Raw genomic sequence first — 15807 nt, forward strand, 5'->3', positions numbered from 1 at the left:
AATAGAATGCAGGGCATCAGGCAATACCATTTCCCACTGTGTATTCTCAAGGTTCCGAGATGTCAAAGCCAACATAACTGCCTTCCAGATCACCCCATTGTATTGTTCGCACTGTCCATTACCCTGGGGATTATACGGGGTAGTTCTGCTAGTAGAAATTCCCCGACTCTGGAAGTATTCCTTCAACTGGGAAGACATAAAAGAACTTCCCTGATCCGAATGGATATACACAGGCATCCCAAAGATGACAAAAAATTGAGTCAGACATTTAATAACTGTAGCAGCTGATACATCTGCACAAGGAAAAGCAAAAGGGAACCTTGAAAACTCATCCACAACAGTAAATATGTATCGATTCTGAGTCATTGAAGGAAGGGGCCCCTTAAAATCAATGCTCAGGCGTTCAAAGGGAAAAGTAGCCTTTATAAGATGAACTCGTTGAAGCTTAGAGAAATTCAGTTTACACCGGGCACAAACAGAGCATGACGAAGTCATCCGCTTGACGTCTTCAACTGAAAAGGACAATTTCTTACTGCGTACGAAGTGTATCATCCTCGTAACACCAGGATGGCACAAAGCATTATGAAGATTAATAAATTCTTTATCCTGACTGCTATACCTTCTTGACTTGGTAACAATTGGCTTACAGTCCGACATCAAATTGGTAAAAGATGATAATGGAGAAATGGATAAAGAAGTTGATCCACAAATAGACAAAGGTGGCTTAGTTCCTCCGAAAGAAAGACTGAGGGACTCATGTAATTGAAGCACATCATGACCAATCAAAATATCCGCAGAGATTAGGCAGAACAAATAGGCGTATATCAGTATACGTATTACCTAAAAGAATTAATTTCACAAGGCAACAACCAGCTACTTGTGAGGTGAGAGTCGTCTGAGCCATACACACCTGATAGGAAACAGGCAAAATTTTCAAACGCTTCTCCCTCACAAACTGAAGACTTATAAAGCTCTCAGTACTGCCCGTATCTATAAGGGCCTTCACGTCTAACCCATTAACTTGGGCCATAACTATAGCTTTGTTTAGGCCATGGGAAAAGGCGGCAGAAACTGATGCAATAAACGCCCTATCTAAAGGCTGAATGGTCGCAGAGGAGGCAACCGATTTACAAACACGTGCGTAATGACCTCCCTTGCCGCATTTACTACACACAGCCTCCCGGGCAGGGCACTTCAAACGGGGGTGCCGGGCGTTCCCGCAGAAATAACACTTCTGAATCCTAGAGGCAACAGCTGCCGAAGTAGAAACTGTTTCGGAATCTGGTAAACCACTCCTATTAAATCCACATAATTCCCTTTCATCCGGAACTGCTGAAACCACGGTCGCAGGCCGATCAAAGGGAGCATAAGAATCCGAACTTCTCTGAGCCAAATCCAATGTAGAGGCTTGCTCAAAAGCACTCTTAAGATCCAAGGTCTTATTTTCTAATAATCGCTGATGAATTGATCTAGACAGTAATCCATTAATAAATGCATCCCGTACCGACTCTTCCCTATATTCTTCTGCAGACATGGCCCTATAATTACAGTCAGCACCAACGCGCCGGAGTGCCTGTAAATAGGCATCCAAGGATTCTCCCGCCTGCTGCCTACGGGCAGATAAAAGGTGACGTGCAAATACCTCATTTTTGGGTTTAACAAAAATCTTTTCCAACGTAGCAATAGCCAATTCATAAGTTTCACAGTCCAAAATATACTTGTACACATCCGGAGCAATGTAGTTGATTAGTATATCCAACTTCAGAGATTGCTGATCCAACACACCCAAAAAGTTTTTAAATGTACGATACCAATGTTTCCATTGATCATCCACTCCTGCAGAATTAGGGTCAGCATTAAATCGTTCCGGTCGAAGAAATCGAAGATATTGTTCCATTATAGCATAAGGTTAATAAATTGAAATGAAAAGTAAGTTGCCTTTCAAAAGCTAGGCTTTATTAACCTTAAAAACCAGCAGTACATCTTAAGCTCCCAGTCTGAACCAGACTGTGGAGAACTGAATTTAAGATGGCCACCACAGGTCACATGACATCAACTAACCAATAGGTTTACAGCATATATCTCAAGGCAGGAAAACAGGCAACCAATTACAATGCTTCTTATAAAACAAGAATAATCACCACAGCCCCCTAGTTCTAGTTTCACCCATCATCGGGAACATCTTCCCCGCATCCACCCGATCCGACCCCTTCACAATCTTATATGTTTCAATAAGATCGCCTCTCATTCTTCTGAACTCCAATGAGTAGAGTCCCAATCTACTCAACCTCTCTTCATATGTCCATCCCCTCATCCCCGGGATTAACCGAGTGAACCTTCTTTGTACTGACTCGAGAGCAAGTATGTCCTTTCTTAAGTATGGACACCAAAACTGTACGCAGTATTCCAGGTGCGGCCTCACCAATACCTTGTACAACTGAAGCAATACCTCCCTATTTTTATATTCTATCCCCCTAGCAATGAAAGCCAACATTCCATTGGCCTTCTTAATCACTTGCTGCACCTGCATACTAACCTTTTGAGTTTCGTGCACCAGGACCCCCAGATCCCTTTGTACTTCAGTACTTTCCAGTTTCTTGCCATTAAGATAATAACTTGCTCTACCATTTTTCCTGCCAAAGTGCATAACCTCACACTTTCCAGTATTGTATTCCATCTGCCAAATCTCTGCCCACTTACTTAGCCTGTCGATGTCCCCTTGCAGGTTTTTTATGTCCTCCTCACTCACTACTTTCCCTCCCATCTTAGTATCATTTGCAAACTTTGATATGTTACACTCGGTCCCCTCCTCCAAATCGTTAATATAGATTGTAAAGAGTTGGGGACCCAGCACTGACCCCTGCGGAACACCACTAGTTACTGATTGCCAGTCTGAGAATGAACCATTTATCCCAACTCTCTGCCTTCTGTTAGATAGCCAATCCTCTATCCATGCCAGAATATTACCCCCAATCCCGTGATTTTTTATCTTAAGCAATAATCTTTTGTGTGGCACCTTGTCAAATGCCTTTTAGAAGTCTAAATACACTACATCCACTGGTTCCCCTTTATCCACCCTATACGTTACTTCCTCAAAGAACTCCAGCAAATTTGTCAAACATGACTTCCCCTTCATAAAACCATGCTGACTTTGTCCTATTAAATTATGATTATCCAAATGTCCTGTTACTGTTTCCTTAATAATGGACTCCAAAATTTTACCTACCACAGATGTTAGGCTATAGTTTCCAGCCTTCTGTCTACTGCCCTTTTTAAATAAGGGTGTTACATTAGCAGTTTTCCAGTCTGCCGGGACCTTTGCCGAGTCCAGGGAGTTTTGGAAAATTATTACCAATGCATCCACAATCCCTACCGCCACTTCCCTCAAGACCCTAGGATGTAAGCCATCAGGTCCAGGTGATTTATCCGCCTTGAGTCCCATTATTTTACCGAGTACCACTTCCTTAGTGATTTTGATCGTGTTTATCTCCTCCCCCCCTTTAGCCCCCTGTTTGTCCAGTGTTGGGATATTCTTAGTGTCTTCTACTGTAAAGACTGATGTAAAATATTCATTCAGTGTTTTTGCCATCTCCATATTTCCCACCATTAACTTCCCGGTCTCATCCTCTAAGGGACCAACATTTACTTTAGCCACCCTTTTTCTTTTTATATAACTATAAAAACTCTTACTATCTGTTTTTATATTTTTTGCTAATTTACTTTCATAATCTATCTTCCCTTTCTTAATCAATCTTTTTGTTATTTTTTGCTGTCTTTTAAAGTTTTCCCAATCCTCTATCCTCCCACTAGATTTGGCTACCTTATATGCCCTTGTTTTTAGTCGAATACTATCCTTAATTTCTTTACTTAGCCACGGATGGCTGTCTTCTTTTACACCCTTTTCTTCTCAGTGGAATATATATTTTTTGGAAGTTGTAAAATAACTCCTTGAATGTACACCACTGATCATGTATCGTCTTACCCTTTAATCTATTTTCCCAATCCACTCTACTCAATTCCACTCTCATACCTTCATAGTCTCCTTTATTCAAGCTTAGCACGCTTGTTTGAGATCCAACCTTCTCACCCTCTAATTGAATATGGAATTCAACCATGTTATGGTCACTCATTCCAAGGGGATCCTTTACTAGGACATTTTTAATTAATCCCGTCTCGTTACACAGGACCAGATCTAAGGTTGCTTGTCCCCTGGTCGGTTCAGTTACATACTGCTCAAGAAACCCATCCCTAATACACTCAATGAACTCATCCTCAAGGCTGCTCTGCCCAATTTGATTTGTCCAATTAATATGATAGTTGAAATCCCCCATAATTATAGATGTTCCCTTATTACAAGCCTCAACTATTTCCTGATTGATACTCCGTCCAACAGAGTTGCCACTGTTCGGAGGCCTATAGACTACGCCCACTAGTGTTTTTTTCCCCTTATTATTCCTTACCTCCACCCAAACTGTTTCATTATCCTGATCTGATGGGAGCCCAAAGAATGCTTCTGACCCATTGAATTACACATTGCTTACTTCACCTGAATAAAATAAATATTTTGTGGTCTTTTCTGCTTCTTGCACCTACCGGTTAATGGGTAAAATCAAGCAACAGGGAAGTTGAATACTTTGAGTCACTGCTAATATCCTAATGCTCTACATTAGTTATGACACTAAGGGGGCGATTTTGTGATTGGGGGCGCGTTGGAGGCGGGACTGCCGCTGGTCAGGTTTTAGCCTCGCCTCCATCGATTTGTGGCCAACCCACGCTATTTTCCCTTGATTGACAGCGGGCTTAACAGGCCAATTAAGGGAAAGCCAGTTGCAGAGCACGTCAACAAAATTTTTGACAGATGAATTGTCATCGTTTGACAGCTCTGTGAAACTGTCAAACAGTGACATTCTCTGCAGTTTGATGAGGTCTTGCATACAATACCTCATCAACCTTCTTTCTTTTATAGAAATGAGATGGTTGTTGCATCTGAGAATGCAGCTGTGGTCAGCAACATAAATGGAAGGCAGGCTATTTTAGATCTAGTATTGTGGAACGAGAAAGGGTTAATTAATAACCTTGTAGTAAAGGGGCCTTTAGGGAAGAGTAACCATAATATGATAGAATTTTATGTTGAAAGTGATTTAGTTCAATCCGAAACTAGGGTCTTAAATCTAAACAAAGCAAACTATGTAGGTATGAGGGGCAAGTTGGCTAATGTAGATTGGGAAACGACATTAGAAGGTATGACGGTAGACAAGCAATGGCTAGCATTTAAAGAATTAATACATAATTTACAACAAATATACATTCCTTTAAGGCACAAAAACCCCTCAGGAAATGTGGTCCAACCGTGGCTAACCAGAGAAGTTAAAGTTAGTATTGGATCAAAGGAAGAGGCTTATAATGTTGCCAAAAAGAGTAGTAAGCCTGAGGATTGGGAGGATTTTAGAATTCAGCAAAGGAGGACCAAGAAATTGATAAAGAAAGGGAAAATAGAATATGAGAGTAAACTAGCGAGAGACATAAAAACAGACTGTAAAAGCTTTTATAGGTATGTAAAAAGGAAAAGATTAGCAAAAGTAAATGTGGGTCCCTTACAGGCTGAGACAGGAGAAATTATAATGGGGAATAAGGAAATGGCAGAGAAATTAAACAAATACTTTGTGTCTGTCTTTACGGAAGAAGACGCAAAAAACTTCCCGGAAATAGTGGCAAACCAAGTGATGTAATAAAACTCACTGTGCACTTGGTTTGAGCATAAAGCAAGGCTTTAATCAACTTGTTTCAGAACATGGAGGTCTAGTTGTACTTCACTAGTTCCTTGTCTTACAAAATGTCCCTGGAAAACTGGGGCCCACGCCCGAGTATTTATACTCCTTGGACGGCGCCACCAGCTGGCCGTCCAGTGTTATTTCATAAGTAGTTTGTTGATGATGAGATTTATCACATTAAGGCTCCAGTGAGAATGAGGAACTGAAAGAAATTAGTATTAGTAAAAAAAATAGTACTGGAGAAATTAATGGGACTGAAAGCCGATAAATCCCGTGGACCTGATGGCCTACATCCTAGAGTTTTAAAAGAGGTGGCTATAGAGATAGTGGATGCATTGATTGTCATTTTCCAAAATTCCATAGATTCTGGAACGGTTCCCATGAATTGGAAGGTACCAAATGTAACCCCACTATTTAAGAAAGGGAGAGAGAAAACGGGGAACTACAGACCTTTTAGCCTGACATCAGTAGTAGGGAAAATGCTAGAATCTATTATTAAGGGCATTTAGAAAATAATAATAGGATTGGGCAGAGTCAACACGGATTTATGAAAGGGAAATCATGTTTGACAAATATGTTAGAGTTTTTTGAGGTTGTAACTAGCAGAATCGATAAGCGGGAACCAGTGGATGGGGTGTATTTGGATTTTCAGAAGGCATTCGATAAGCTGCCACACAAGAGGTTATTAAAGAAAATTAGGGCTCATGGGATTGGGGGTAATATACTAGCATGGATTGAGAATTGGTTAACGGACAGAAAACAGGGAGTAGGAATAAAGGGGTAATTTTGGGGTTGGCAGGCTGTAACTAGTGGGGTACTGCAAGGATCAGTGTTTGGGCCTCAGCTATTCACAATCTACATCAATGATTTGGATGAGGGGACCAAATGCAATATATCCAAATTTGCTGATGATACAAAGCTGGGTGGGAATGTAAGTTGTGAGGAGGATGCAAGGAGGCTTCAAGGGGATATAGACAGGCTAAGTGAGTGGTGAATGGAATATAATGTGGAGAAATGTGAAGTTATCCACTTTGGTAGGAAAAATAGAAAAGCAGAGTATTTTTCAAATGTTGAGAGATTAGGAAATGTTGGTGTTCAGAGGGACCTGGGTGTCCTTGTACACGAATCACTGAAAGTTAACATGCAGGTACAGCAAGCAATTAGGAAAGCAAATGGTACGTTGACCTTTATTACGAGAGGATTTGAGTATAAGAGTAAAGACGTCTTACTGCAATTATATAGGGCCCTGGTGAGACCACACCTGGAGTATTGTGTACAGTTTTGGTGTCTTTACCTAAGGAACGATATTACTTGCCACAGAGGGGGTACAACGAAGGTTCACCAGACTGGTTCCTGGGATGGGGGGATTTACCTATGAGGAGAGATTGAGTAGACTAGGCCTACATTCTCTAGAGTTTAGAAGAAAGAGAGGTGATCTTATTGAAACATACAAAATTCTTACAGGGCTTGACAGGGTAGATGCAGGGAGGATGTTTCCCCCGGCTGGGGAGTCTAGAACCAGGGGTCACAGTCTCAGAATAAGGGGTCGGCCATTTAGGACTGAGATGAGGAGAAATGTCTTCACTCAGAGGGTGGTGAATCTTTGGAATTCTTGACCCCAGAGGGCTGTGGAGGCTCAGTCGTTGAGTATATTTAAGATAGAGATCAACAGATTTTTGAATATTAAGGGAATCCAGGAATATGGGGATAGTGCAGGAAGGTGGAGTTGAGGTAGAAGATCAGCCATGATCTTATTGAATGGCGGAGCGGGCTCGAGGGGCCAAATGGCCGACTCCTGCTCCTATTTCTTATGTTCTTATGATTATTAAATTATCGCAATTTATATGATACGGTTTTCATTCTTTGCAGTCTTTAAAGTGCCGGAAAGATTATTTAGCATCTCTAGCACAGAAACAGGCCATTAGTCCGACTGGTCAATGCTGGTGTTTATACTCCAGACGAGCCTCCTCCTTCTCTAGTTACCTCTTCCTACCCTGCTTCCATATTCCCTTCTCCCTCATGTATGCACTTCAGTGAAAACTGTGGCGAAGTATCTATTCAGTATCCCTGCCATCTTTAGTGAGTTTTATCTTGCTCATCCTTTCGTGGCCCAATCCCTATCTTTATTCTCCTATTGTTATTTATGTCCCTATAAAATACTTGACTATTTCTTTTTATATGTCTTGATATTGTAATTTCATATTTCAACTTTGCCTTCCTAATTGTCTTTTTACCTCTTTCCTAAGCTAAATCATATTTGCTTTTGCCATCCTCTCTTTTATTGTTTAAGTGCTTTGGGTATGCCTAGCTCTCTCTCAATCCTTACCATAAACCGTATTATATTGTGATCTCTAAGTCCTAATGATCTCCCACGTTTACGTCTCTTATCTGCTGTGGTTCATTTTCCATTACTCGGTCTAGCAGTGTTTCCTTCCTTGTTGGGCTTCTTACATATTGGGTCATAGGAGTCCACCCCTTCTCCCCTTTTACTCTCTCCCTTTGTCAGTTTATTTAGGGGTAGTTGAAATCCCCCATGATTATGTATGATTCCATCTTTTTTACTCATTTTGTAAATTTGCCTACACATTTCTCCATCCACCTCCTTTCCACTATTTGGTAGTCTGTAGTATACTCCCAATAGTGTGCCGATGCCATCTTACCTTTTATCTCAATCCATTTGGATTCTCTTTCAATCTCTTTGTTAGTTATGTCCTTTCTTGCTACTGCCATTATGCTATTTCTGATTTACACCAACATTACCCCTTCATCCTCTTCCATCATTTCTAAATACATAGTAGCCGGTAATATTTGACTGCCAATCCTGTCCTGTCTGTATCTATGTTTCCGTTATCCATATTACATCCGTTATCTCTCTTCTAATTACTGCCTCTAATTCCCTATCAGTTCCTGATGCTGTACATTGCTATACAGACAATTTCATATTCTTTTATTTTTCATTACTTTTAATGGGTATTAGATTATTACTTCCTATAAACTTTTCTATTTCCTGAGTATTTATGTTATCTTCATCTGTTTTTGTATTCTGATATTTGCTCTTATCACTTTTTCTTATCTTTAGATTACATAGAAACATAGAAGATAGGAGCAGGAGTAGGCCATTCGGCCCTTCGAGCCTGCTCCGCCATTCAATGAGATCATGGCTGATCATCCAAATTCAGTACCCTGTCCCTGCCTTCTCCCCATACCCCTTGATCCTTTTAGCCTTAAGAAATATATCCAACTCTTTTTTGAATATATTTAATGAACTGGCCTCCACCGCCCTCTGTGGCAGAGAATTCCACAGGTTCACCACTCTCTGGGTGAAGAAATTCCTCCTCATTTCAGTCCTAAATGGCTTACCCCTTATCCTTAGACTATGACCCCTGGTTCTGGACTCCCCGGCCATCATAAACATCCTTCCTGCATCTAGTCTGTCCAGGCCTGACAGAATTTTATAGGTTTCGATGAGATCCCCTCTCAATCTTCTAAACTCCAGTGAGTATAAGCCCAATTGACACAATCTCTCCTCATACGTCATTCCTGCCACCCCAGGTATCAGCCTGGTGAATCTTCGCTGCACTCCTTCCATGGCAAGAACGTCCTTCCTCAGGTAAGGCGACCAAAACTGCACACAATACTCAAGGTGCGGTCTCACCAAACCCTCATGTAGTAGAGATATTTTAGATATTACTCGCAGGGAAAGAATACACTTCAGAACCTGATGAGCAAAAAACTGCAGATGATCTAAATCTGAAACAAAAACATAAACATTCTGGAATCACTTAGCTGGGCAATCAGCTTCAGTGGAGAGAACAGATAAGTTAACATTTCAGGTGTGGACCCTTCATCAGAACTTCAGAAACTTAGCATTTAGTTGAAGCAGACAGACTCTGTTTGCATCAACTGCAGGGGTTCCCTCTGGAACATTTTCATCTCTTATTGATAGTATCTATATTCGGCTATCAGTTTTAAAGCAATCGCAAGCAGATTTGTGTTAAATCTGCTTTCAGATCAATCATGAATGTCATTTTATTTCTGCTTTTTTTTGCCCTCCGTCTCCGCCAGGTTTTGCAATGTTTATGAAAACTGTAGAGACTGAGAGATAGCACACCAAACATACTGTCACTGGGGCCGCGATTTTGCCAGCCGTGGCGAGTTCGGTGCAGTCGGAGCAGACAGCGGCCGCAAACTCCGCACCCGTCTTCATCCCGCCTCCTCCGAGTGATTTTCCCCTGATTGGGTTTGTTAAGCCCGCCCTGCGAGGTTCTCGGCCAATTAAAAGGAAGTGGGTCTGATGACGCGTCATCAGCCGGTTTCCTTAAAGAGACCATGTCCAAATTGATTTTGGCAGTTGTGCTGTCAGTGTTCCACAGCACTGAGGTGCTGCAAACACTGACAAGCGCTGCACGGCTGCACCCAGGCTCTCCCATGACTCCCTCCATATGCTTATGGAGGGAGTCACAGCACGCAGGGAGGTCCTCTTCCCTTCCCATTGGTGGAAGAGACCTCCTCAGGAGATCAACACAGCCTGGTTGCATATTGCACAGGAGGACACAAGCAGGGATGTGGTCAGGAGGACCTGGCTGCAGTGGCGCAAACCTTTCAATGATTACAGTAGATCACGAAACGTTACTGCCAAGCCACACTGAACCTCATCCTGCTGTGCCACTCATCACATCCCCATCACTCTGCCTTCCCTACCCTACACCTGCACATCCTTACTCACACCAACTTACCTTTCACCTCCACCCATCCCTCTCTATCTACAGTATCACTTCCCCATCTCACTAGCCACGCCTCACACTCACCCTCATCCTACTGCAAGCATACCAACTAACAGCACACAAGGGTAGGCACTTGGGTAGTTTAGCCAATGTTCATGTGAAGTTTCTGGTCGTCGTCGTACGTGTCTTCATAATGTTCCCTTTGGGGAACTGTATGAAGTGGTGGAAGGATTTCTGGCCGCGATTAACGCTCCTTCCGTGACCGTAACCATCTTCGTACCAGCCATTAGGGTGGTTAGTCCTATGGCGGGAGGGTTTTACGGGCTCCCACAACCCATACGAGGGGGAGGCCACCACACCCACGAACGCAAGTATCCCGCTGGATGTCAACCCAGAATTTAGAGCCGGAGCTCCGACTCCACTTGCCGGGACTGTCTGGAGCGGGGTTCGAAACCCTACGCCTTCTGGCCCAGCGGCGGGGATGCTACCGCTACGCCAAAGGCCCACTCCAAGTTTCTGGTAATGTGCTGTCAAGCATTAAAATCTTTATTTTCAACACTTTGCGTTCTTGGACAGATGTGTTTTTGCCTTTGAAAGTGACTTAGTGAGTTGCAGTGAATGGTGAGACATAATGTTCCCCCCCCCCCCAATGGTGATGAGTGTGAAAGGAATGGCTTGGACATTGTAAATCAAATCAAATCAACTTTTTATTGTCATTGTTAGTGCACAAGTACAGTACAACGAAATGTAGGCTTGCGGCTCCCGAGAGTGTACATTTAGATTAAGACATTTAAACATTCAACATACATTTGGCTTGTAATACATTAACATAAACATAACCATAATAAAGTGCATTGGCAGATGTGCAGGCTTTAGAGTTTATTTGTGGAGTTCACTAGGATGACAGCCCTGGGAAAGAAGCTGTTCCTAAATCTGGTCGTACGGGTGCGAGTGCATCTGTAGTGTCTCCCAGATGGCAGGAGGGCGAACAGACTGTGGCTGGGGTGGGTAGGGTCTTTGATGATGGACCGTGACCTCCGTAAACAGCGTTTCTGGTATATGTGCTCTATGGTCGGTAGCCGGGTGCCGGTAATGCGTTGGGCAGTTTTGACTACCCGCTGCAGGGCTTTCCGGTCATAGTAGCTACAGCTGCCATACCATACTGTGATACAGTTCGTCAGGATGCTCTCTATTGTGCAGCGGTAAAAGTTAGAGAGGATCAGGGGTGACAGGTTACATCCCTTCAGCCTCCTTAGGAAATATAGGCGCTGCTGGGCCTTCTTCACCAGAGAGGAGGTATTGAGGGACCAGGAGAGGTCTTCCGTGATGTGGACTCCGAGGAACTTAAAGCTGTCCACCCTTTCCACTACAGCCCCATTGATGTGGATGGGGGTGTGACTTCCGCCTTTAGACTTCCTGAAGTCCACAATGATTTCTTTGGTTTTCTTGATGTTAAGGGCCAGGTTGTTATCGGCGCACCACTTCACGAGATGCTGGACCTCCTCCCTGTAGGCTGACTCATCGTTGTTGGTGATCTGGCCTACTACCGTGGTATCATCCGCAAACTTGATGATGGTGTTGGAACCATGAACAGCCACACAGTCGTGGGTGAAGAGGGAGTAGAGGAGGGGGCTCAGCATACATCCTTGTGGGGCCCCCGTGTTCAGGGTCGGTGGGGGGAGGTGTGGTTACCTAATTTGACAGACTGGGGTCTGTTTGTTAGGAAGTCCAGGGTCCAGTTGCAGAGGGAAGTGATCAGGCCAAGAGTTTGGAGTTTGGTGGCCAGCTTGTTGGGGACGATAGTGTTGAATGCTGAGCTGTAGTCTATGAACAGCATTCTGATGTAGGTCTCTTTACCATCTAAGTGATTCAGTGCCGAGTGTAGAGCAGTTGTGATTGCATCCTCCGTTGATCTGTTTGCACGATAGGCAAACTGGTGTTTGTCAAGAGAGGCGGGAACACTGGCTTTGATGTGAGCCAGGACCAGTCTCTCAAAACACTTCATTATGATGGGTGTGAGTGCGACAGGTCGATAGTCGTTCAGGCACGTCACAGCCGTTTGTTTTGGCACAGGAATAATGGTAGCGGTCTTGAAGCATGTAGGGACTACTGCCTGGGCCAATGACAGATTGAAGATGGCGGTGAAGACATCAGCCAGCTGATCACATTCCTTGAGTACCCGTCCAGGGATGCTGTCCGGTCCAGCAGCCTTTCGTGTTTTCACTCCGCGTAGAACACCCCTTACGTCAGAGGTCGACAGAGTGAGCACCTGGTCTTCTGGGGGTGGCAAGGCTTTGGTAGCCGGCTCCCTGTTGTCCCTGTCGAAGCGAGCGTAGAAGTTGTTAAGCTCCTCCGGAAGGGAGGCATCGCTAACCGGGGGGGCTGGTGTTTTTGCCCTTGTAGCCAGTGATGGACTGGATGCCTTGCCACATGCTTTATGGTGTTGGTGTGAGGTGGTGCCATCCTGGTGCATCATGTGGCAGCCAGGGTGTACAGTGTTGAGTGAAGCTAATCTGGACATGGTGAGGCCATCACTGGTGTCCCAGGCAGCAATGTGCATGGGTGATGATGCCCTGTGTCCAGTGCAGCATCAGTTGATTGCGGAGAAGGCTGGTGTGGATGTTGGTGCTGCTGGTGTGCCCGGTGATGCTGCGGTGTTGGGCTGATTGTTTTGGGATTCTGAGGACCAAGGTGAGATTTTTTCAAGGGCGCCGATGCTGATGGAATAGATGGCAGGTGAGGTTGAGAAGTCATCTGTCACTGTTGAGATAGGTTGTTCCAAGGAGGTGACAATCGATAAAGAGATTACTCCAAACACTTAAAAAGTGCATAAAGCTCAAAAGTGGGTTCTAAATACTGAAAGCTGTTGCTTCTGAGATTGGATACTGACCAGCTGTAAAATGGCAGGTTTTAAGCCACTTTTGCAGCTGTCGTCTATTGAAAGAAATGGAGAGTTGTTCAGAACCCGACATACTTACCTGTCGTGATCCCCGAGCGATGGGAACCTCGTGGAAAAGTTGGCAAAATGCTTTGGAACTGGGAAAATGGGGATTTAATTAGTTTAAACACCCTCCTAACGAGCACAATTGAATGAACTGTCACTTAGTGCTGTGTCTGCAAAGCGCAGGCAGAAACGGCACTTGGAAAACTGACATGGAGGTGGGTTCAGAGCGGGATATCGGCCCGCTGTCAATCTTTTTGATTTTGACAGTGGACCTGCCTCCAAACCCACCCTCTGAGAGCCGGCAAAATTCAGCCCTTGTAATGGGGAGCAGATGTGTTTCAAGGGCATAAGTAGTGCCGAGTGCTTCACTGAACAAACAGTAGTAACATCACTTTTGAAGCATTTATCTTTCACTCAAACAATTATTAGACACGTATGCGAATATATACTTAATATTCATCATACTTAGCCTGAGTTTATAAATGGCTATCATATGACTACTTTGCTGAGCTAAAAATGATAACTTAAATTTTATGCAAACCACATTTGTTCTCATAACCATTCTAATCTTTAAAAAGATCACCGTCTTAAATGAAATTTTAAAAGATTTTTACTTGGATCTTGCTGTTTAATGGGAAGGAAATTTTCCTTGAAGTTTAGTGATTCGGGAAGGGCCAGGAGGAAGCTGAAACATGGAAAGGCTGTGTGTTTTCAGTTTAGTTTGAAACAGGTTTAAGCAATTATGTTACTTCTAACAACCATCGGTAGGCAAACTGATACCCCTGTACAACACTGAGTTATTGAGGGTCATTTTCTAATCGCGAGCCATACTCACTGGTGGTGTTTTTCCTGTTCAGTCCAGCACAAAACCTAAATCGAGCAGATTACTACCCACTGAACTTGAAGACGATAATGGCAACAAGAAAAAGGGAACATTTTTTTCCTGGTCACGAAGGAGCCTGGGAAGAACTCAAAAGAGAAAAGAGAATGGCGATTCACATGCTGGTAAGTATTGTATGTGTACATTTTAATGCTGGTAAATAATTCACTTTTTTAAAAAGGTCAACTGCAAGGCCCCAGCGACTTTTACATTGTAGATACTGCGCATGCGCAAAAATTTGAATGGGTCGCGCATTGCGGGAGGCAGGCCGCGCAGGAGGCAGTGCAGCTTACAGGGGACATTGAGTGGATGTAGTATGTTTGGATTTTCAACAGGCATTCGAGAGGGGTTGCAACGAAGGTTCACTAGATTGATTCTGGAATGAAAGGATTGTCCTCTGAGGTGAGATTCAGTAGAATAGGTCGATATTCTCTGGAGTTTAGAAAATGAGAGGTGATCTCATTGAAACAATATAGATGCCGAGAGGCTGTTTCGCCTGGCTGGAGAGTTTAGAACTAGGGATCATAGTCTCAGGATTGAAGGGTCTGCCATTTAGGACTAAGATGAGGAGAAATTTCTTCACTCAGTGTTGTGAATCTTTGAAATTTTCTGCACTGGAGACTAAGATCGATAGATTTTTGGACACCAAGGGAATCAAGGGATATGGGGTTAGGGCAGGAAAGTGGAGTTCAGATCACAGAAATCACAGAAACCCCACAGTGCAGATAGAGGCCATTTCGGCCCATCGAGCCTGCACCGATACATATCCCACCCGATCCCCGTAACCCCTACACCAACACATCCCACCCCTATCCCCGTAACCCCACGTATTTAATCCCCCTAACACTAAGGGTCAATTTTATCATAGCCAATCAACCTAACCCGCACATCTTTGGACTGTGGGAGGAAACCGGAGTACCCGGAGGAAACCCACGCAAACACGGGGAGAATGTCTGTGTGGAGTTTGCACAGTCACCCGAGGCCGGATTTGAACCCGGGTCCCTGGCGCTGTGAAGCAACAGTGCTAACCACTATGCCACCGTGCGATCAGCCATGATCTTATTGAATGGCGGAGAAGGCTCGAGGGGCCGTATGGCCTACTCCTACTCCTATTTCACATGTTCTTAAATAGGTGCTGCAACAACACCAAAAGTACAACAAAAGCAACAACAACCTGCATTTATATAGTGCCTTTAATGCAGTAAAACGTCCCAAGGTGCCTCATAGGAGTGTTAACAATCAAAATTTGACACTGAGCCACATAAGAAGATATTAGGACAGATGACCAAAAGCTTAAGGGAGGAGAGAAAGGCAGAGAGGTTTAGGGAGAGAATTCCAGAGCTTAAGGCCTAGGCAGCTGAAAGCACGGCCGCCAGTGGTGAGGCGATGATAATCGGGGATGCGCAAGAAGCTAGAATTGGAGGAGCACAGAGAACCCGGAGGGTTATAGGGCTGGAGGAGGTTACAGAGATAGGGAGGGGCGAGGCC

The 15807-nt window shown here is 43.9% G+C and overlaps 1 protein-coding gene across 1 annotated transcript in view; it reads left to right on the forward strand.

The window, feature by feature from the left end:
* rgs12b (regulator of G protein signaling 12b) overlaps window positions 1-15807 on the forward strand; it is a 335452-nt gene that overhangs the window by 245336 nt on the left and 74309 nt on the right. Inside the window, exon 9 of the mRNA XM_085975353.1 lies at window positions 14297-14444. Within this exon, the coding sequence (XP_085831479.1) occupies window positions 14297-14444 (148 nt within the window). The remainder of the gene's footprint in view (window positions 1-14296; window positions 14445-15807) is intronic.

The sequence above is a fragment of the Somniosus microcephalus genome, chromosome 1 (genome assembly GCF_052327205.1).
Source record: "Somniosus microcephalus isolate GS21.2 chromosome 1, FLI_Smic_1.0, whole genome shotgun sequence".
Lineage (NCBI taxonomy): Eukaryota > Metazoa > Chordata > Chondrichthyes > Squaliformes > Somniosidae > Somniosus > Somniosus microcephalus.